This window comes from Ctenopharyngodon idella, chromosome 21, assembly GCF_019924925.1.
Source record: "Ctenopharyngodon idella isolate HZGC_01 chromosome 21, HZGC01, whole genome shotgun sequence".
NCBI lineage: Eukaryota > Metazoa > Chordata > Actinopteri > Cypriniformes > Xenocyprididae > Ctenopharyngodon > Ctenopharyngodon idella.
Genome location: NC_067240.1, coordinates 18,971,592 through 18,994,251, shown reverse-complemented (window position 1 = coordinate 18,994,251; position 22,660 = coordinate 18,971,592). Strand labels below are relative to the sequence as shown.

The 22,660-nt window shown below is 37.6% G+C and overlaps 1 protein-coding gene across 4 annotated transcripts in view; it reads right to left on the bottom strand.

The window, feature by feature from the left end:
• The window catches only part of tenm2b (teneurin transmembrane protein 2b), a 289,835-nt gene that overhangs the window by 138,255 nt on the left and 128,920 nt on the right, over positions 1–22,660 (bottom strand). For 2 of the 4 annotated variants that reach the window (XM_051876633.1, XM_051876635.1), the window contains exon 1: positions 16,178–16,551. The exons of the other annotated variants lie outside the window; for them this stretch is intronic. In XM_051876633.1, coding sequence (XP_051732593.1) covers positions 16,178–16,226 — 49 coding nt within the window. In that variant the 5' untranslated portion in view covers positions 16,227–16,551. Of the gene's footprint in view, positions 1–16,177; positions 16,552–22,660 lie in introns of those variants that run through there. 4 annotated transcript variants of the gene reach the window in all.

Genomic DNA, 22,660 nt, shown 5'->3' with positions numbered 1-22,660 from the left:
TGAAATTGAAAATTATTGGAAAATATTGGCTTTCAGATTCATTTTATATGTCTATCTTACCTAAAGAATGTAGTTTGAGAGATATTTAAAGTTCTTTCTCTGTTTTACCACAAAGTAGGCATGCACCTTTTATCCAGACATTCATTTTCATCCAGTAAATTCTTTTTGGAGTCAATTTATAGTTTTCACATGACGTCACACACACGAACGCTCACTTGGAGGGCAAAACAATGCTTTCCTCCATTGCCTGCCAGTGATTTTTACCAGGTTTGTACAAAGCACAAATGAAATAAGACCGCAATATTAAAAGACCAGATTCAATATACACCTTATTGATTATGCATATTATGTACAGGCAAGCAGATGAACCCAGAATATAAAGGGAGCACACAGTTTCTCATTAAGCGTTTTTCCATAGGAAACCATTATAAAGAAAACACTTAACATTTAACACATTGCATTCATATTCTGGGCTTATCTTGCCTGTGTGTGGTGTTCATCATCGGTGAGGTGTGTGCTGAATTTGGTCTTTCAATATCACCGTTTTAATACATAAAGGCACTTTAAGTGTTTTTCATGTTAAGCGTTTTAGAATGTCTTGCTGTTTTTAATGACTGAAATACTGCAGCAGGTGATGGATATGGATCACGGGTGCCCAAAACTTGCATTTTAATCACTGTTTTTTCTTCTTCTTTTGAGATGGAAAAATGACAGGCCTGCAATGCAGTTCTATTGATGTTTTGCCAGCCTGGTCTCCATTCCAGTCATGTGACTGAACTACAGTAATTGTAGAAAAATACAATAAAACAAATTAATAAGTAAATAACTGACACAACAAAATAATAATAATAAAATCTAGTAGGTGAAAATTAATTGCATTTAAATGCTATCACATGCTTTTTATCTGGAGTCTCTGAGACCCAAAAAATAAATAATGATTTGTTTTCATGGTGGAATTTGATGCATGTTATCAATTTTTTCTTATAATCAATTATTTCAAAAGAAAAAAGAATTACACAAAAATAATTTTCAGTTTCAACTTGATACTACAATGTGATACAGCAAAAAGGGCCTGTTGGAACATGTTCCAAAGCTGTATGACTTTCTTTTTTCTTTTTTTCCAAAACACAAAAGGAGATATTTTGATGAATATTATTGTCCATAGAATGAAAGTGAACTGGGGTCCAACAGAGTATCTGACTTTCATTTTTTTTTTTTTTTCATTTTTTCATGTGGTTTTACTCAAAATTGGCTCTGTACACTGCATTCTGTAGTTTGTGGAGCACTGTATGATGAGAATTAGTAAATCACAGCAAGGATTAAGACATAGCAAGTACACACACACACACACACACACACACACACACAATCTCAAAGACGACTTGTTGCAGTTTAATGGCACCATACGGTAAAAGCCAATAAGTACTAGCATTTGCAGTTAGCTACAAACCACAGTCTGGGTCTTCAGTCTCCAGCTCAGATCTTATCAGCATCCTGTGCAGAAGCAAGACCTAACTTATCTAAATTTGCCATGGACTCAGCTAGAGAAATCAATATTGCACCAACTTTGTGCACAACACACAAACTACAGCCAAAGGAAAACACACTTTACAATCTCTTGAATCTTCGCCCTACACCTCTTCTACAAACAGTAAATATCAAGCCGAGACAACAAGGAGGATGTACTATGTTTATCTTAGCAGCCTCAAGCAATCTTTTGTGCTATCAGTGTTGTTATATTGTTGGGATTCAATTAACATTTTATGTCCAATACAATAATTTATTGTCTCCTGTAAATAGAATGCGGACATAATGCCTTAAAGGGACAGTTCACTCAAAAATGTAAATTCTGTCATCATTTACTCACCCTCATGTCGTTCTAAACTAGACTTTTGTTTATCTTCAAAGACAAATAAAGATATTTTTAATGAAACCTGGAGATTTATGATCCCCCCCATTGAAAGTCCATATGGATTAAGCAGTTTAATCCAAGACTTCTGAAGAGACACAAGCGTACTTTACAATGTTTTTATGAATTTCTGAAGCGTCAACATTTTGGTGGAATTGTCTTTTAACAGAATGAATGAAAGTCTTAAGGGTTTGGAACAACATGAGAGGGATTAATTAATGACAGAATTTTATTTTTGGGTGAACCATTTAATGCTAATCAAAAATGAATTTCACATGTAGAAAAGGAAATTTTGTCATTCACTTTTCCGTCACTTTTTTTTTTTTTTTTTGGTGTAGAAGACATTTTGAAGAATCTTTACAGAGTTTAACATTAATTCACAGTGACCATGTCTGGTAAGCTCCAAAAATGTCAAAATTTATCGTACTTTTAATGCAGTGGTGTGCAATGGTGTTCTGAAATGAGGAGGCAAAATCCTCACTGCTTTTTATGTTTTTTAATTCAATATAAATGAATGCTCCAGTTACACTTACTGTTGACACACTTTCCAGGTCAAATAAACAACATTCATTGAGACTGATTCGCAGCACAGGGAACACGTATGAAATCAAGAGGCAGTATTTATAACGTGAACAGTCAGTCTCACGTGACTTTAAAGGGTTAGTTCACCCAAAAATGAAAATTCTGTCATTAATTACTCACCCTCATGTCGTTCCACACCCGTAAGACCTTTGTTCATCTTCGGAACACAAATTAAGATATTTTTGATAAAATCCGATGGCTCAGTGAGGCCTCTATTGACAGCAAGTTAATTAAGACATATTAAAACAGGTACTAAAGACTAAAGACATATTTAAAACAGTTCATGTGACTACAGTGGTTCAACTTCAATGTTATGAAGCGACGAGAATACTTTTTGTGCGCTAAAATAACAAAATCACGACTTCATTCATCAATATCTAGTGACGGGCGATTTCAAACACTGCTTCATGAAGCTTCGAAGCTTTACGAAGCTAGATATTGTTGAATAAAGTCATTATTTTGTTTTTTTGGCACACAAAAAGTATTTTCATCGCTTCATAACATTAAGGTTGACAAGACTGACATTCATCCAGGGTGTTTCCTTACCAAGGCCCGAGATGCTGGATGCTGGACCTACATAGGATGGATGGATGGATTGAAGTTGAAAATTGAATTATTGGCTTTCAGATTCATGTTCATCTAATTTGAGAGATATAAGTTTTTTCTCTGTTTTACCACAGTAGGCATGCTCCTTTTATCCAGACATTCATTTTTATCCAGTATATTCTTTCTGGAGTCAATTGTAGAAAAATACAATAAAACAAATTAAGTAAATAACTGACACAAAATAATAATAATAATAATAAAAAAATTGAATGTAAAAATTAATTGCATTTAAAAATGTTATTACATTTTTACATCTGGAGTCTCTGAGACCCAAAAAAATAATAATCATTTGTTTTCATGTTGGAATTTGATGCATACTTTTGATACTTTTGATGCATGTCATCAAAAGTTTTTCTTATTATCAGTCATATTAACAGCAAGAAGCATTAAGCAAAAATCATCAAGTTTCAACTTGATACTTCAATGTGAGCAAAACGCCTTGAACAGAACAGAACATGTTTCAAACCTGTATGACTTTCAGTTAACTTAGTTTTACTTAACCTTGTGTGTGAAAATTAATTCAAAAAGCAAAAACTTGCAAAACAAAAACTGAGCAAATTTTAATTATTCTTTGTTCACAGTACGGCACGCCATTACGGCAGAATGCCAAATTAATAAAGTCTCATAATATTGTAAAATATTTATGGAGATGTTTACTCATCTAATTTGATATCACTCTTAGGCAACAGAAATAACACTGTTAACTGGCCATATTATCAAACATCAGGGTCCTTCTAACTCCTGTCGTGGAGAGGCAGTAAACGGGATGCATGCTGCAATTACAAGTGTGCATTTTTAATCAGAGCAGGGCCTCTGAGTCAGGGATAAGCATGTGACTCAGCCTCACATCATATGCTACATATATTACATTTCAGAACCCAAAAGAGGTCTCACATGTCTCTCTATAAACATTGCATCAGTTTCATACATATGTTCTGATACCAGAGCCAGCAGAGGATGCACAAATGAGTGCAGTTTATACAGCTGGATCAATTAGCAGTACATTGCGAGACCTACCTACATTGGCTGAAACCCATAAAGACATATAAACAAAGGCAAATGGGCTGGAGAACATACAGCCATATCCCCGTGAGGGCAGTTAGGAAAAACGGGGCAGACAAAGCAGCTCAGGTAATTAAACTCCATTTATGCTGTTAGTGAGGATCAATACTGCCAGTTAAACTGCACACGCTGCACACAACTAATGCCAGAGGAGCTGGAATATTCAAAAGATGTCTTCAAAATCTTTTCATATTTCACCATTAAAAGCAGGCTAAGAGGATCCCACAAATGCCAAATCTTGCCCCATGGGAAAATTAACGCATGTGTGTGGCACAATCCACCCATGTCTGGATGTCAAATGCAGATTACAGCGATTGTGTTGCATGCTTCCCTCAGGGCTAAGCAGTTCAAACGCACTTCAGAGACAGAGGGAGAAGAAAGCGGTGGCAGGGCCCCCTGTGCGCGCCTGTTCCTGGACCCGGGCAGGGGGCGACATGGGCAGCATGTTTGCCGCTGCGGGGTGCCCGCAGACAAAGAGGCATGAACCGCATGCCTATACTGCTCGCCGCTAGGTTTCTTGGGACTCCTCAAATGTTTAGGTATTTACCAGGACAAAGCCATCTGCTTTATCAACAAACTGTCGTGTCTCAATGATAACCACAGAGACGCATCACAAAGACCACAGAGAGAAAAAGGGTTCAATCATAATTAAGAGAAACTCCCTACATTTCAGCTAATGAGATCCGGTACCCTGTTGGCATGGAAACATGACAGCACGTGCCCCCCCTCAACCATCACCACAAGCCTTTGGCAGTATCTGGCGTCTCGTCTAAGCAACGACTAGCCTATAAAATGAAAAGGCAAGGACAATATTTAAAACTGAGATATTGTAGATGCATAAAGATGGATGTATATGTGTGTGTGTGTGTGTGACAGCGCACCTGTTGGAGGCGTGGGAGCGTGTCAGTAATCATTAAGTTAATGACAGGAACAATTATCCAGTGATATGAATGACAGCCTATGTGCCACTCATCCATCATCAGTCGTTTTGACTGGCATGTGTTCAGGCTGCTTCTCATAACCCTTATATTACTGCTAAACACCATCACAAGGCGAGTGGGAAGATGGATAGCTAAATGCCGTCATTCATAAGAAATAAGAAATGACTAAGCTGCGTTCCAATTCACAGGATTCCTACGTAGTGTTCACTGCTCACTACACACTTGTGCCTTTCACTTCACTTCCATTCATTCGTAATGTGTTAAAGTCCCCCTGTAGTCAATAATTTTATCCCTTAAAACTCATCTTTGATCACCAAAATTACATATTTAAATGTTTTTTCCTGTGAAAAATGCCTTAAAATAGCTTGCCTCATTTAATATACACGGATCTATGATTATGATAACTAGCCCCGCCTCGCACGAGCTCAAGAGATCCACTCGGTCAACTTACTGAGGTAAACGCTGCACAATAGTATCGCTTTTTACAACGTCGGACAAATAATTGCAATTAATATAATTAGCGTTTTGCTTGACTACGTTTTCAAACAGCTGATAATGTGTTGCTAATGTTACACAATGTTCACATTCACGAGTCAGACAGCTGCCTTCTCACAATCAGTATCATTAGAAACGCTTTGAGCAACTCAGAACGTCAGTGGACAAAGGCATATAGTTCATCATAACATCGTAATATGCATCATACACCCGCTATATTGCTAAATCGACCCGATATTTGATATCAACAGAAAAATATAACAGGATAACCTTCTTTTGAGACTCCCTTACGCGGTCAGTTAATGATATGCTAAAGCCTGTCAGCACGTTGACGTGATTGGTTACAAGGTAGTTTGTGATGTCAGAAACGCCAGCGATTTCAAACCGCGGGTTTGAGTCTGTCTTTGGTTTACTGCAGTTTTAAACAGAAAATACACAGCAGTGGTGTTGACGTATGAATTTGCACATGGTTTGTCTTAAAGCATGTTAAAAACACCACATAGGGGTGATTTTCACCACAGGGGGACTTTAATAATATAATATAATATAATATAATATAATATAATATAATATAATATAATATAATAAGGTTACACTTGATTTTAATGTGATGCTGTTACAATTGTAACTACTCAAATAAGTACCTAGTAATATTAATTAATTACATGTATTTACTATAGAATTATGGTTAAGGTTAGGGTTTGGTTTAGTGTTAGTTACATGTAATTATGGATAATTTACTGTTATTACTATAGTAAGTACATATAGTAACATTTAACTATGTCATCTTAAAATAAAGTGTTATAATATAATATAATACTTACTGTACCCAAGCAGCAAGGATGCATTAAATTGAATTGATCAAAAGTGACAGTAAAGATTTTTACTTTTTTAAACTTTACAAAATATTTATATTTCAAATAAATTATATTCTTTTGAAACTTCTATTAACTGAAGAATCCTGAAAAAATATGTCTGTCATATATTCCCTGTGTGTTCGTGGACTCTTGTTATTTCCTGTCTTGTGCTATGCTTTGTTTTTGTAGTTTTTCATGTTGATTAGTTTCTCCAGGTGTTTCCCATTTACCACGGCCACTTGTTATCTTGTTAAGCTAGTCTTCCCTGTGTATATATAGCGCTTGTGTTTTACTTGTGTTTTGTTAGTCGTTGTAGGTGTTATATGTGGTGTTTCCTCATGTGTCCTAGTGTTTCTCCATGTGTTGTATTAAAGTATTCTGCTTCCTGGCCTGCTCATTTACACCTTTGTAACAGAACATAGTTCCACAAAAATATTAAGTAGCATAACTGTTTTCAAAATTGACAATGAGAAGAAATGTTTCTTTAGAAGCAAATCAGCATATTAGAATGATTTCTGAAGGATCATGTGACACTGAAGACTGGAGTAATGATGCTGAAAAAATACAGCTTTGCCATCACACACACACATTATTATTTAAAGCATGAATATAAATTTAAATAATCTATATTACAACTAATAATTGTAACATATTTAAATAATAAAACTTGTTTAATAAATAATGTAATTTGTCATATGCAAAAAGCCTACATTTAGTCAAACGTCAGTACCAGTGTGATGCACAAAAACTGGTGTTCCTCACATCCTGAAATGATGTATTTGATGTAAGATGGCCGAACACCCTCTTCGCTTGTGTAATGTTCTATTTTTGATGCCCAGTCAGCGTCATGAACGCAATCCGAACGCAGTGTGACACAAAAAGAAATGCTTCTGCAGTCCCACAGACCCATGAGTCTACACTTCTAACTATCAGACACAGGCAGATTTTTCAGCAAAATGACACCCCGGCACTGAAGTCTGCAGTAAAGCAGACGCTCTGGGCTCTTCTCCTACGTGGGAAGAAGAGAAAATGCTACACGGTTTGACTCTAAACCCCAGACATGAGCTGTCATCCGATGTAATGACAGATATCGCAAGATTCTCTTCTCCCTCCCTCTCTCTCTTCTCGTTTTCTCTTCATTGATCTGTTTGAAATCCAAACCACATGCACCTTTCATCAACAAACCACCTTACTTCAAGACAAATAGAAATGGCAAATGATAAATAGAACTGACCAAATTTAGACATGCCGAAGATAATTTCCACTAGAGTGTTTTAGACAGAACACTTCTTATCAAGTTTCTTATCAGCAATAATCCTAACCAAATTCTAAAAAATATTATATACAGTCAAACCAAAAATTATTCAGACATTTTTGATATATTTTTACTAGTGGGTGCAGGACACTATAGTTCATTTATGTAAGTGAGGATAGCAAAATAAATTAAACTGTGACATATTATACCCCAAAATTCCTCATATAGTGGACTACCAGTAAAACTGATAAAAATTTGGAACCAAAAATTATTCACACTTTGACCTGACCATGTTTTGTCAAGTGTTATCTGACATAATTAAGATCAATTTTTTCTGACAGTTTAACTTTGAGATCTTGTCATATTTTATTACCATTTTTTTTTAACTAAAGCGAATAAAGTGTTTTAATGTGTGAAATGTTGAAGGTGTTTGAATACATTTTGGTTTGACTGTATAAGTTTGGGCTCAGTAAGATGTTTTAATATCTTGAAAGAAGGTCCTTAATCTCACCAAGGCTACAAAATCAGTGTTTTTTTTTTTTGTTTTTTTTAAAGTTATTTTAAAATGTAATTTATTCCTGTGATGGCAAAGCTAAACTTTCAGCATCATTACTCCAGTCTTCAGTGTCACATGATCCTTCAGAAATCATTCTAACATGCTGATTTGCTGCTCAAGAAACACTTGACTGATTTTTTGATGAATACAAATGTCAAAAGAACGACATTTATTTGAAACAAAAATCTTTTGTAACATTATAAATGACTTTACTTTCATTTTCGACACACTTTTTGACACACACACTGTATATAAACACCATTTAAAGCATATGCGCGTACAAACCTCAACCTCTCAGTATGGTGTTCTCACAGCTCTTGTGATAAAAAAACAGCACATAGGAGCTTGATGAAGGTCAAATGTCAGTCTCCATCACTGTGACAAACAAACGAGACAGAGACAGAAGCGATATAAACAACTCTTCTCCCAGAGGTGACGATGCTGTTTTGCTCAAGAAACGGAGTGTTTCTCTCTCTCTCTGTGTGTGTGTGTGTGCGCGAGAGAGAGCTTGTTTGTGTGTGAGTAGGCCAGTGATGGATGAGGAGGGCACTCGTCTCTCCCCCAACCCTCACCCCCCCAACAAAGTTTACCACTGCTTATTTGTCATTGCCATCAGTGGGCCAGAGCTCTCACCACGGGATCAAGCCCCACTTTATCTCTGTCTTACAAAACAAGATGATACCACTAAAACTACACAAAATATCATTCAGCCACTGAATCCTCTATTCTTCGCAGTGATCATTCAGTGCCACAAATGCGGTGTGTCAGAGAAAGCTGGATGTAAAATCTGCAAATTAATGTTCTCCTTAAACCAGGCTGTTTGTTGTGCTGCCCTGAGCCCTTATGGTACATAATATCTCACTATCACTGGTGCCCACCTGCCCTTACAGTGATATTTACTTCAGATATTAAACTACATATGATAATGTCTGTTCATCCATAAACTTTATCTTGTGCTTTATATTGATGCGCAAATTATGGTGTCCTCGGGCAAATCCAGAGCAGAATTTCAACAAGTGAGAACATGATTATATCAACATTGAGAAAAAGAACAAGCACAGACATGATCACATAACATTTTCACCTCTGCTCTTACCCGTGTGACTGAGAGGTGCTAATGGGAAAAAAGAAAAAGATGAAGTGATTAACATGGAGAAGAGAAGAGAAGAGAAGAGAAGAGAAGAGAAGAGAAGAGAAGAGAAGAGAAGAGAAGAGAAGAGAAGAGAAGAGAAGAGAAGAGGGGGCAGGTTTCAACAGGAACACTCTTGCCAACTGACCAAAAAACAAAAAAGTGAGCGCAGTGAATCTCCTGGCCCTTCACACTACACGGAAACATGAAAGGGGTGGCAAAGACTGATCATACAGGGCAGACTGGACCATGTTTCATGTGACACTGCAGCTGTGCCCTTCAGCATGGAAAGGTCCCAGAGGAATAGCAGTTGTGTAATGCTCTTCTACATCTCCATCTAAGGCACTACAAGGACGTGAGTGCACATACACACATGCACACAAACACGACATCAATTCATCACAACATAACGGCTGTCCAGCTCTTATTCTTTTTTCCTCTCTTGTCTTACTGTCTTTGACCACTCCAGTCTGACCCTGCAACAGTGGCTGTAATGTGTGAGTTTAACACATAAAGAGCTCAGAGCACCATGGATTCAGACACTCACACTTTATAGTTCAACCTGCTCTCACACAACAGCTCCAACATTTCTCCCTTCAATTAATCACTGTCCTTTATCTTATTGTCACCTCATGACTTCTCAATGTAAAAAATTTCTTCCAAGTATCCAACAACCATTGCATTGATATCTGATAATGAAATAAAAACTGTGCAAAAAAGGTTTTAAAATGCACAAAAAAACACTGGGTCAAGACATCAAATCCATCAATAAACCCTAAATAATCTATTAGATACTCCATTGTTCCAGATTAAAGTGAAAATAATGTCATTTATTACTCACCCTCATGCTGTTCCACACCCATAAGACCTTCGTTAATCTTCGGAACACAAATTAAGATATTTTTGTTGAAATCCGATGGCTCCGTGAGGCCTGCATAGCCAGCAATGACATTTCCTCTCTCAAGATCCATTAATGTACTAAAAACATATTTAAATCAGGTCATGTGAGTACAGTGGTTCAATATTAATATTATAAAGCGACGAGAATATTTTTGGTGCGCCAAAAAAACAAAATAACTACTTATATAGTGATGGGCAATTTCAAAACACTGCTTCAGGAAGCTTCGGAGCATTATGAATCTTTTGTGTCGAATCAGCGGCTCGGAGTGCCAAATTCACGTGATTTCAGCAGTTTGGCGTTTTGATACGCGATCCGAATCATGAGGGTGAGTAATAAATGACATTTTTTCATTTTTGGGTGAACTAACCCTTTAATTTGAGGGCTTGCCAAATGACAGATCAGATAAATCAATGGCGATGACACAGTGAGCCCTTAATCCCAGTGTTAATTAAGGCCGGCTTTGGGACTGATGAACTTGATACTAATTTCCCACTGAGAGCAGCAAAGGTGCAGGTGAGCATCTATGCACACGCATACACACTGTGGTCTGCTGCTTTAATTAAAAATAGTGAGAAGAATCAGAGCTGCACAATTATTCAAAAGAACAAAAAAGATCATTGCTGTATTTATGAAAAAACTACAAAAAAAATTATTTATAAAAATAAAATAGAAAATTTGCCAAAGACATGTATAATTATGTAAACCTAAATTTGTTAAATGATAGTGGGATAAGAAATATTGATACCTGTTTTAAAATGGAAAGCATTTTTACAACATACATGATGTTTGGTGTCATTTGGAGCACATAGAGATTTAAAGGTGCAGTAAGCAATTTCTGAGAGATGCTGTTACTTAGCCAATCAGCAGTAGGAGAGAGATGGGAGATTTTAAGAAAGACTGTAGAAAGAGAGATGGCTGAGAGACATTACAAAAGAGAAAAGATCAGAGCAATATCACCGGAAAAAGAAGGATTATGATCAGGCAAGTGCTTTAAGCCCAAAGTATGCTTTTTTTTTTTTTTTACAGGTACTCGAGGATCAGCGTACAGTGCGCGGTGTGAATTTTGTCATCAGAAGGGTACGCACGTACTGTACGCACACCGCCAGATTTTTGTACTTTGTATGCGCAGAGCGCACATGCGCATTTAATTTTTTTATTTTTTTTTTTGCAGTAATTACTTTATCCACAAGGTGACAACTGTGCCCTGGGGGGCGTCGATTCACAAAGTAGTCGAAAAAAACGAGGATAAACAGAACAGACCGGAACGCATGCAAGCTACAGCGACAATGGAGGCCTATATAGATGACAGATTGTGCGAAGAGATTAGAAAGCACCCTAATTTGTACAACTCTACCATGAAAGAATATATTTACATGGGTTGTAACTCGTAGCAAGAGATTGCTCAAAACTGCACATGCGTCGAACGCCTGTGTACACGTACAAGTTAAATAAAGTATACTTTGCAAGGCTGTGCATTCCACTGTGTGTAATAAAACAAAGTATACCCAGGGCTTTAGGACACGCGTTAATATTTGAAAAGCTTTCCAGCACTGGAGAGACTTAAGCGGGAAGGCTTGAAAATGAATGCAGAGGTTGTGTTGTTTCTGCTCCATACGTGAGTAACATTGGTTTTGCTATGCTTCACAGAACCAAGATATGCTGTTGTTGTAATGTTAGCTATAGTAACAGGACAGTATTGAGTGTCGTTGTTTGTCTGGAGCTTGTGTGCTGCTGGCGACTAACAACAAACTCTTGCTTGTATATACTATTGTGCACTTTATGTTATTTTTTTATGATTCCTTGTCTTATGTTCGTCATCTTTGCCTTATTTTTTGTGAAGCATTATTTTGTTTTGCTTCAGCTATGATAAAGAGAAATCCACTCTTGCATTGCATGTTCGTGCATTTTGGGGGTGGAGCAATGAAGGTAGGGGTGTGTTTGTTTGGGTTGATTTCAAATATATAAACAACAGTGCTTCTCAGAAATTGCTTACTGCACCTTTAAGTATTCTAAGTGTTATGTAATCAGTCTCATAAAATGTAGATTTATCAGCCAATATATTAGTATAGTAATATATTAGTGGCTTCAAAATAAAAAATAATTACTAATTATAATTAATCTGTAATCAGCATAAATCACAATTCCCATATCACTGCAGTAACGCCATTAGGTGCTAATGAGCGAAGTTTAAGTAGTCTGAGGTGTTTTATTTTTCACGTCTGTTTGCACCAGCCCACAAAAATGAGAGCTAAAGAAACGCCTCCACCTGACACTCAAAAAGAAGCTTTGCCCTGTGCGTCCACAGTAGAAATTCTCTCAAAACGGCAGTGTTTCAGCACGAGCTGTGTATATGTGTTGCCATCAGCGCAGTGTTTATTGAGGCTATCCAAAACACTCTAAGCTGCTCCCAATGTGCCTATTCCATTAAGTTGCTATTGATGAAAAATTGCAGTTACACTTAAGACCCTTTAAATTAACAAACTGTTGGCTTATTAAAACAATAATAGATTTTCCTGTGTTGCTCAATTTCCCTCGCCTCTAATGAGATGCCAGCAAGTGGCCCTTGCCTGCAAGGTTAATGGATTCCATATTTTTCAATTTAAAATTTGGGTTCTTCAAGCTCAAGAACCAAAGCAAAAGTACTGATAATTAGACAGTGATGGCTCAAAAGAGCTTAAGGAGACTTTAGAAAACAGGCAAGCATCTTGCTGCTCCACATCCACTTCTGGGGCTTTTTTCCCAAAGATTTACTGATTCAGGTTTTGTATTTTTCCCCCTTAAACTTTACATATCTTACCCCACCGCGTGTTTAAAGCACAGCTGCTCGTGTTGCTTTGTGAATACACTCTGTAAAACAGCAACACACTGATGCTGTAGCCACGGCCTTCTCTAGCAGGGGTGTGTGGATGAGGCAGGATCAGGACTTTGAACGCCACAGTGTCTTTCTGGATGAGACAGAGGTGGATGGAGGTGAAGTCGAGGGGTGATTGCCCACTGAGCTCTGAATTGATAGAGACAGGCGGTGATGGGGAGGGTGGAACTGCCTGCCATTGATCACACATTCTGGACAGGAGGCTTTTCAATCACCCCCTCTTCTCTCTCCATCTCCTGCATCTGTGAGCTAAGAGGCCTGAGCTGAGGTAAATTGCTTCATGCCAGTCTAATTTTAAGAAGCTCGTAAAAGCAGAGATATGCCGCTCTTGCTCACGTTCTCTCCCCGGCTCCCCGAAGTGCACAGCTACGCTCTTGTGTAGAGATGAAGAAAAAGGATCTCTTTCTCTGCAGGAGACAGCACGCTTTTACCACACACGTGTGCACGCACACATACGCTGACCAGAGCATCTGCTGGACTTGTCTTGGTGGAAAGCATTTAATTTCAGGACCTCCGGGCAATTTATCCAGCCGCCTTCTCCATGTGTGGCCTCTCCATCATAGAGCTTAATATGACTGAATCCATCTCACAGCCATTGAGTTTTACTCTGCGAGCATTTATAATCAATGTGGATTGTATTTCAGATAAAAATACAACTGTGATTCATAATGCAAGTTGCTAGGGATGCATAACATTGTGAAAAACTTATTTACCCGCCTCTTCAGCATTAATCAAAATGAAAGTTTGGTTCAATGTGACACATTATTAACTATATTGTTTCTTGGCCACCGTTCACAGCATGTGGATGAATCATAATAATGCTGATAAAACAAAGACAGAATGAAAATAAAACACAGTTGGGAACTTCATTGCTTAGTCATGGTAATTAGGCATAAGCACAGCCTACTCAAATCATTCACTTCATTGTCTTAAAGGAATAGCTCACCCAGAAATGTAACTTTTTCACTGTTAATTAACTCCCATCTTGTTTCAGCCCTGTTTTCTTTTCTTTTTTTTCATCTGTGAAACATGACATTTCTTATGCAAAATGTGTGAGCTTCTGTTTCATAAAGTGCACTGTTAGACATTTCTGTAATTTGTAGTTATTTATTATATATCACCCAGTATAATACTTTAAATTAATTCCCTTTATATAATGGGGATTTTCAGTGATGTCAAACACCACATACAGAGATTTACTGGATTTTTAAAAATTGCTGTATATTACTTTATTTGCCATAATGGCCTCTTTGGAGCTATTCCATCATGTTTTTTTATTTTCCTATTTTTTTAAAAATTTGATTGACAGGATTTGCCTTACGCTGTGTCTACAACACCACAACGGCTGTCTACATTGGACATGTCAAAGTGACAGTTGCAAAATGCAAATCCAATTGTCCTTTAGTGTCAGAAATAGCGTGAGCGCTTGGAGTACTGTACATCAGAAATATAATCAGTTTACTGTCTGGGATTTGTCAGAGCTGCATCCAGTGTAGACAGTATCAGTGATTATAATGGGGTCTGTTGTCTTATGTCGCGTCACATTGCTCACATCCTGGGTAGACATGGAACCAGCACGGCAGCACCTCGGGTTTTGCCCAGGGATGGAACTAGGCGTAACGCATAACGTTTGATTTTAAAAAAGACTTTCTTAGCTTATTGATTTTTTCTTTTTTTTCTTCAGGAACACATTTATCTCTGTAACAAAGTGGATGGTGAGTAAACATGGCCTACGTTTTGGAGCAGCACCTGGGTTATATGTATTCTTTGACTGCTTACATGTATTTCCATTAATTTTCAGTTGCCTAAAGATTCTTTGTGAGAATAAATCCAGAGGATACTGCAAAAAGTTCTAAGACATGAGAAATGCTGAAGATGCACTGTCCCAGCATTAGCATTGTGTATTTTTAGGTGTTATGTATGTAATGTTTTAAATAAAGAATTTGATATTTTGTTATAATTGTGTCTGTTTGACTTAAATGTTAGTAGTATTTATGTAGGATACAATTCTATATAAAAATAATAAAATATAATTTATATTTAGCACAAATTAATGAGTTACAGTAGTGTATAACCTGTTTTTTAATAGTAATTGCACTGTATTACATAAATACAGTACCATAGGCTACTGTAAAATTGAAATACAGTTATAGTACTGTAAATCTTAATTTTAACTTACTGGTGACAATGTAAAAAGCCTTTGAAATGTCTAACAGCGATGGTTATCTTTTCTGCCAAAAATGAAACCATAAAAGATCAACAGGTATAGTTCCCTGCTTAATTTACAGTATCATCATACGTTTTTGCTGTACAAAGTAGCTCAAACATTCTGTGTTTCACAGAATAAAAATGGGTCAAAGGCGTGAGGGTAATTAATGATGACCAATTTTTGGTGGGTTAACACTATTTTCAGTTTTTCATTTTAAGGGCTGGAGACAACACGCAAATAAATTGTATTTGCTTGTCATTATCTGAATAAAACACTTCTAATACAAAACAAGTCTCAATACACCAATAAATAGGCTAAAAGGTTTTTGAGCCATAAATCCCTGGTCAGTGTTTTGTAACTTTACAGCATGACAATGAAGATAATCATTTCTGGATTTTGTCTTCACAAAGAACAACAAATAGGTCTACTAAACAACTAACTAAATTCTTGAAGCTAACTACTTGATCTTTCTCCAATAAAGCACAAGGCTGCTTTTTTATTTCGCTCGAAAGCTTCTAAACGGAGTTTGTTTGATTATGGGCAGGTTTTTTATGTAGCTTTCATCATATTTGTTAGTGTTTAGTCAGTTATTTCGTCGCGAAATATCCGAATATAGAAATGCACGTGAAGATTCCATATATTTACAAAGAGATATCAGTTTACCCATGACAGAGAAAGTCCGCGTTTGTCTCATCTGGGCGCGCGCGCTTTGACCGTGGCACTTTCGCGCGCACCGCACGCGCCTTTCTTTGCCGATCGTTTACCCGATGATGTCAGTGAAAGAGTGAAGCGGCTTTTCTTACCTGGATCGTGGTGGAGCGCTTTCGCCCTGTGGATGCCCGGGTGGTGCATCTCTCCCGGCTTTTCGTAATGCCGCCGCAACCGGCTGTGAAGTCAGTCAGAAATCCTTTAAACAGGTAGAGAAACGGACCCTAAAACTTCGCAGTTCTGACAGTGAATCTGCACTCAGGGACACTAACGAGTCTCCCCACAGCAACAGCGTTCTGTTGACAGTTCTACACACCACACGCGTTCATCTCCGTTTCTTTTACTCTGCTTCGTTTTGGAGGTAAACAAGGTAAAAAGGTAGCAGAGCGGAGAGAATTCCTGGAACAAAAGAGTGTAGTTCTGGAGAGGCAGAGCGGAGCTGTGCCTGCTCTCTACTCCACATACAGCAGATGCTTGCAGCGCAGATTGTAAGGGAGGGGTGGGATGTGGCCGGGAATGTTCATGATGGAGAGAGTGAGCGATAGCTTGACTCAGATTAGTCAAATATCACGATTATTATTATTTAACTCCTACATTATGATATTTGGATAAGAGAGTGAGAGAGAGAGAGAGAGAGAGAGAGTTACTAATGTATATTGTCACCATTTTAAACTAAGGGCTACAGATGATTTCACTAGTTTCTTATCTGCATACAGCATTTAAATAAATTATCTTATAAGTTCCATATCTGCATATCTGAAACCTAAACAATTTTACAAAAAAAGCTCACCTTGATCAATCCAGAAAATGCATAGTAAGCTGTCTTAATCATTCAGAAATAATCACAAACCAGTTTAAATAATTTTACTGACAAGTTTGATCAATTCACTGAAAAGAGCGGAGTCAGCTGACACTAAAGAGTGATTCAATTGCTTAATAAATCTATTAGAAAATCTATTATCAAATCTAATCTTTATTTTACTTTGCCTTTATTTTTTAAAGAAATGTTTACTTTAAAACTGCTTTGTAATAATATTTGTATGGGAAAAAGTGTTATACAAAAATAATTGAATTGATAATTCTTTTTGTGTTTACGCATCTAACATTAATAGTGGGTAGAAAAAATACATACTTTATACAAATTCATTATTTCCCAGAAAAGACTTTGCTACCTTCAATACAGCAACAATGTGAAAGTTATTATTCATGTACAAATGGGTCAGTAATGCAATATAGCTGCATATATATTTTAAGAGCTGGGGTTCCTCACAAGGGGATCGTGATAACACTAAAAAAAAGAATTTTTCGAAGTTGTAATAAAAGATTATTGGGGTATGTTTTACAAGAAAATACAATTTCAATCTTCCTACTTCAAAATGTCACATTTAATTCAACGTGTTACTTGCAGTTTCTTTGAAATTACATGTATATTTTTTACAATTTCTTTTTTTTTTTTTTTTTTCAGTTTATGTGGGTGTCTCTGGCATCAAAAAGTTTGAAACTCCCTAGCTTAGACAAGTCTAGAGACAACACCAAGTGCTGTAGTAGCTTTTGAAGCCCAGTCACTAAATGTGATCCAAAGGATCATGTTTTGTTCAGGTGGTAATCATAAGGGTATCACTGACCATTAGATGTCCAATGCTCCTGTGAAGCTCCAAGCTGCCACATTGTTGCTCTAAGCCTGCTGGGCTTCACATAGCCAAGCTTGGCCTGCTGCTCGCCATCCTTCACCCATATGGGTCAGCTTCCTGTTCCTGCTGGGCAAAACCCTACTAGAGAACCTATCCTTTCACGCTGACCTATGAGCAGTTTTGCTCACCTAAATCCCATCCTGACTCTGAGCCATTTCAATAAAGCTGTTCTCTGACCAGTGCCCATGAACACCCAGAAGAACAGGCAGTTCTACCAATACTGCACCTGCAGTCTAAGTTTGGACGATATGAGTTAACAGCTTCTAATGTCGGCACTTTACATCTACCATGGTCTATGGGTGTACTCACACTAGGCGCTCTGAACCGCAAAGCCTGGTTCGTTTGACAAATGTGATCACTCCGTTCCGTGCCCGGGCACGGTTCGTTTAGCCGGCCCTGGCTCACTTGGAAGAGGTGGGCCAGAGCGGGGTTCGGTTGGGCTCGAGCGCAGTTCGCATGCAGTGTGAGCGCTAACCGTGCCAGAGCATGGAACAGTTACTACTTTTGTGTGCACTACTGTCATCACTATGACGGCAAACATCTTTATTACTACTTTGATAGTACGCTTATCAATTCATGTAATTAATTCGAGTGTATTTGGGTTTATAACGGGTCTGATTCTCACCTTATTGATGAACAGGAATTGTAGTTTGCGAGTAAAGCTGCAAATTCCTCCATTAACGTCAGCTGCCTTCGTAATAATCCTCTGATACATGCTATTGAAAATCGCTGCGCGGTATAAATTATAAATAGCCTATTATTAGGCAGTATCTTAGCGAAAGTGCATTTCTTCCTGTTTTCTTCCATTCAAAAAATTGCATCGTATATGACATAAGCGTGCTCCGGCCTGGAACGTTAAGTGCAGTGTGAAAGCGGGCCAGCGGGGGAGTGGGGAGGGGGGGCAATCACGCTCGGGCTCGGTTCAAGGCAACCGTGCCTAGTGTGAGTACACCCTATAACTAGACTGCAGGATCTGTTCATGAATACGCGTGGGGTATATGAGAGCAGTCCAATTCCCAAACCAAGAGAGAGCACTTATGGTGGTGAAATTATTCAATGGACCCAAGTGGTGGTACTTACAGAGGTTGGTGCCTTTGTACAGTATGTATGTGAGTAGATGATAGACAGCTATATTTGGCCACCGTAGATCACCTATAGAGGTAAGGATCAATGACATGATGCTCATGATGTTCAAAATCCAAGGTATACTGCACAATACATGAATACACACATTCTATGATGAGCATGTTTTTAAGTTTTGAATTAAAATTCATTTTGATACTCATAATGTAGATAAAAAGCATCATTAAAATAATGAATTTCTTAAAAATAAATCCTTATTAACTAAGCTTTAACCCAGTGGTCTTAAATTCAATTTCTGAAGGGCCACAGCTCTGCACAGTTTCGCTCCAAACCTAATCAAACACACCTGATCCAGCTAATCAAGGTCTTCTGGATTACTAGAAACTACCAAGCAGGTTTGAGTTGGAGCTGATTGGAGCTAAACTGTGCAGTGCTGTGGACCTCTAGGAATTGAGTTTGAGACCACTGCTTTAACCTAATCTTTTATTACTGTTTTTTTTAAAGGATTAGTTCACCCAAAATGAAAATTCTGTCATTAATTACTTACCCTCATGTCGTTCCACACCTGTAAGACCTTTGTTCATCTTTGGAACACAAATTAAGATATTTTTGATAAAATCTGATGGCTCAGTAAGGCCTGCATCGCCAGAAATAATGCTCCCTTTTTCAATGCCCATAAAGCTACTAAAAACATATTTAAAACAGTTCATGTGACTACAGTGGTTCAACCTTAATATTATAAAGCGACTAGAATACTTTTTGTGCACCAAAAAAACTAAATAATGACTTTGTTCAACAATATCTAATGGACGATTTCAAAACACTGCTTTATTAAGTTTCGAAGCTTTACGAATCTTTTGCTCCGAATCAGTGGTTTGGAGCACGTATCAAACTGCCAGAGTCACGTGAACCTTTGAAGTTTCAAAACACTTATGACGTAATCATGTGACTTTGGCGCTCCGAACCACTGATTCGAAACAAATGATTCGTAAAGCGTCAAAGCTTCATGAAACAGTGTTTTGAGATCGCCCATCACTAGATATTGTGGAATAAAGTTGCTATTTTGTTATTTTTGGCACACAAAAAGTATTCTCGTCGCTTTATAATATTAAGGTTGAACCACTGTAGTCACATGAACTGTTTTAAATATGTTTTTAGTAGCTTTATGGGCATTGAAAAAGGGAGTGTTATTGCTGTCGATGCAGGCCTCACTGAGCCATCAGATTTTATCAAAAATATCTTAATTTGTGTTCCGAAGATGAACGAAGGTCTTACGGGTTTAGAACGACATGAGGGTGAGTAATTAATGACAGAAATTTCATTTTTGGGTGAACTAACCCTTTAATGACAGGGAAGAGAAGAAATATTGTTGAATAAAATCTTTTTTTTGTTTGTTTGTTTGTTTGTTTTTGCGCACAACAAGTATTCTAGTTGCTTCATAACATTAAGGTTGAACCGCTGTAGTCACATGGACTACTTTAACAATGTCTTTGCTACCTTTCTGGGCACTGAAATGTGCAATGATGTTGCTGCCTACGGTCTCAGATTTCATCAAAAATATCTTAATTTGTGTTCTGAAGATGAACGAAGGTCTTACAGGTTTGGGACGACATAAAGGTGAGTAATTAATGACAGAAATTTCCTTTTGTGGTGAACTAACCCTTTAAACTTTTCTTAAAAATAGTCTGAAAGTTTTTCAAAACCACATAACCAACAAATACAAAGAATATATTTCCAAAAACTAGATTTTATTGCCACATAAGCAATCTTTCCTCCACTCAGGATTTTAGACATTGTATATGTTGTAAACAGCGCCTTTTTGGTTCACAACATCCACACATAGTATGTATCTAGCATTGGAATGTTTTTTTCTGTATGCAAGGCTTTGATCAGGTAGACACAATTGGGTCAGCAATTCATCTCTTTTTTTTTATCAGATAAATTTCACAAGAAGGAGTTGAAATATATAAAAAGGACTAAGAGACACAATGGAAGATACCACCTAAATTAAGAAATGAACAATGATTTTTATTTCAGATTTGCTATTCCATGTTACAGATGCAAGAGCAGTATATATTGATGGGAGATTTTCAGGATAATGAATATTTATCAGGAAAAAAGTAGAGATAGTAATATTAGTGATATGAATTCTAAAGATAATGTTTATTGATGAGGTCAGAAATAAGCAAAAGCACATAATGTAAATGTACACTGCACATATAAAATACTCTCCAATAGGAAAAAGAAATAAATAAAAAATTCAGATACCAAGGGAAAACTGACGTCTCTTGAGACGCAGAAGCTCATTCCCTTGTGCATCTCTGTTCTTACTTTGCAGGCTGTCATGGGTATGGGCTAATCACTGCACAGGTGTCTGCTTGTGGCTGTCACTCATCTAGCTCACTACGATATGCAAATGATCTTAAATGCCCCTGCCTCTGCTGGATGAATCGTCCAATCCAATGTCATTTTGCATGGATGGGTTTGTGCCAACTGCATCAGTTATAACCTCCCACTCCTCCCCAAGCTGAGAGCCAATCAACCACCATTAATATACACCAAATGTCTTTGTAGATTTCCTCCAGGGCTGTGCCTAACTGTCGACGTCTCCAATTAAGCCAAAACAGAATGTAGACGTCCACCTTCCCTGCCATCCCGTGCAGCCAACGGCTATCAGTAAAACCGCTTACACAGAAGCTGCTTTTGGCTATGTTGCACTAAAACGCCGCTAGCCATGCACTTGACAGTCCTTGCGTATTGCAAATTACTTCCAACATATCAACAGTTCGAGTGAACTAGTGCCATAATTATATACTTAGTCAAATTGTTCAATTCATGCCCAAGTTATAGTAGTGAAATTCAGAGTGGGCAGATCGTGTTTAAATTTATTAGTGACTTAAAAATGCTGGTGTCATATCACTGAGCAACAGTACAACAGTCATCCAAAATATTTCAGGAAAGCAAAAATATATTACAGGCTTTTACTAAGAAACTCGTGTTTTCTACTTACTTTAAATAAGAAACATTAATGAATTGATGTCCAATTTTTCAACTCAGACATCTCTCCCTCTCTCTCTCTCTTAAAGATCACATTGAAGTTTAGGAGACGATAACTAATTACAGCACAAATTTCAGTTTCATGAGGCGGATGGTGAAATGAATGTGGTTCAGAGAGGTGGCCCTGATCAAATATTCCCTTTCAGCCGAGGAAGAACAAAGGCTATCAATGGCGGAGGGATTACTTATGCCCTTTTCCCTCGCTTCTTGTCCAGTTCTCACATTCTCTTTTACATGAGAGGCAGCTTTCACTGTGCAGATAAAAGCAAGAGCGGTTTGATTAGAATAACCCGCCGTTCACCTGCATGCATGTGACGTTCTGCTGAAGAAAGGAAAACAAGCTAGAGATGGTTTTGCTCCAGGACTAAGATTTTAGATTGGACATCAAGCAGCGACCCAAGTAACCCATTCCTAATGTAGTGTGTGTCATATTTTCTTTTAAGTTGGGTAGTTTTGTTCACAGTTTTCAAAGATGAGGTCATGTTTCGCAACCTGTCCATATTTGCAATGGCTTAATTTGCCAGCTTCTTCCAAGTTACAGATGAATTTACAATGAAATACTAGGACTGGGGCAATATATCGATGCATCGCGATTCATGGATCTTTTCTGATATTTTCCAAATGCATCGCATATTGATTCTGGGCGTAGTTTTTTAAAGGTGCAGTGTGTAAATTTTAGCGGCATCTAGCGGTGAGGTTGCGAATTGCAACCAACGGCAGCTCACCCCTCCCTTTCAAAGCAAAATA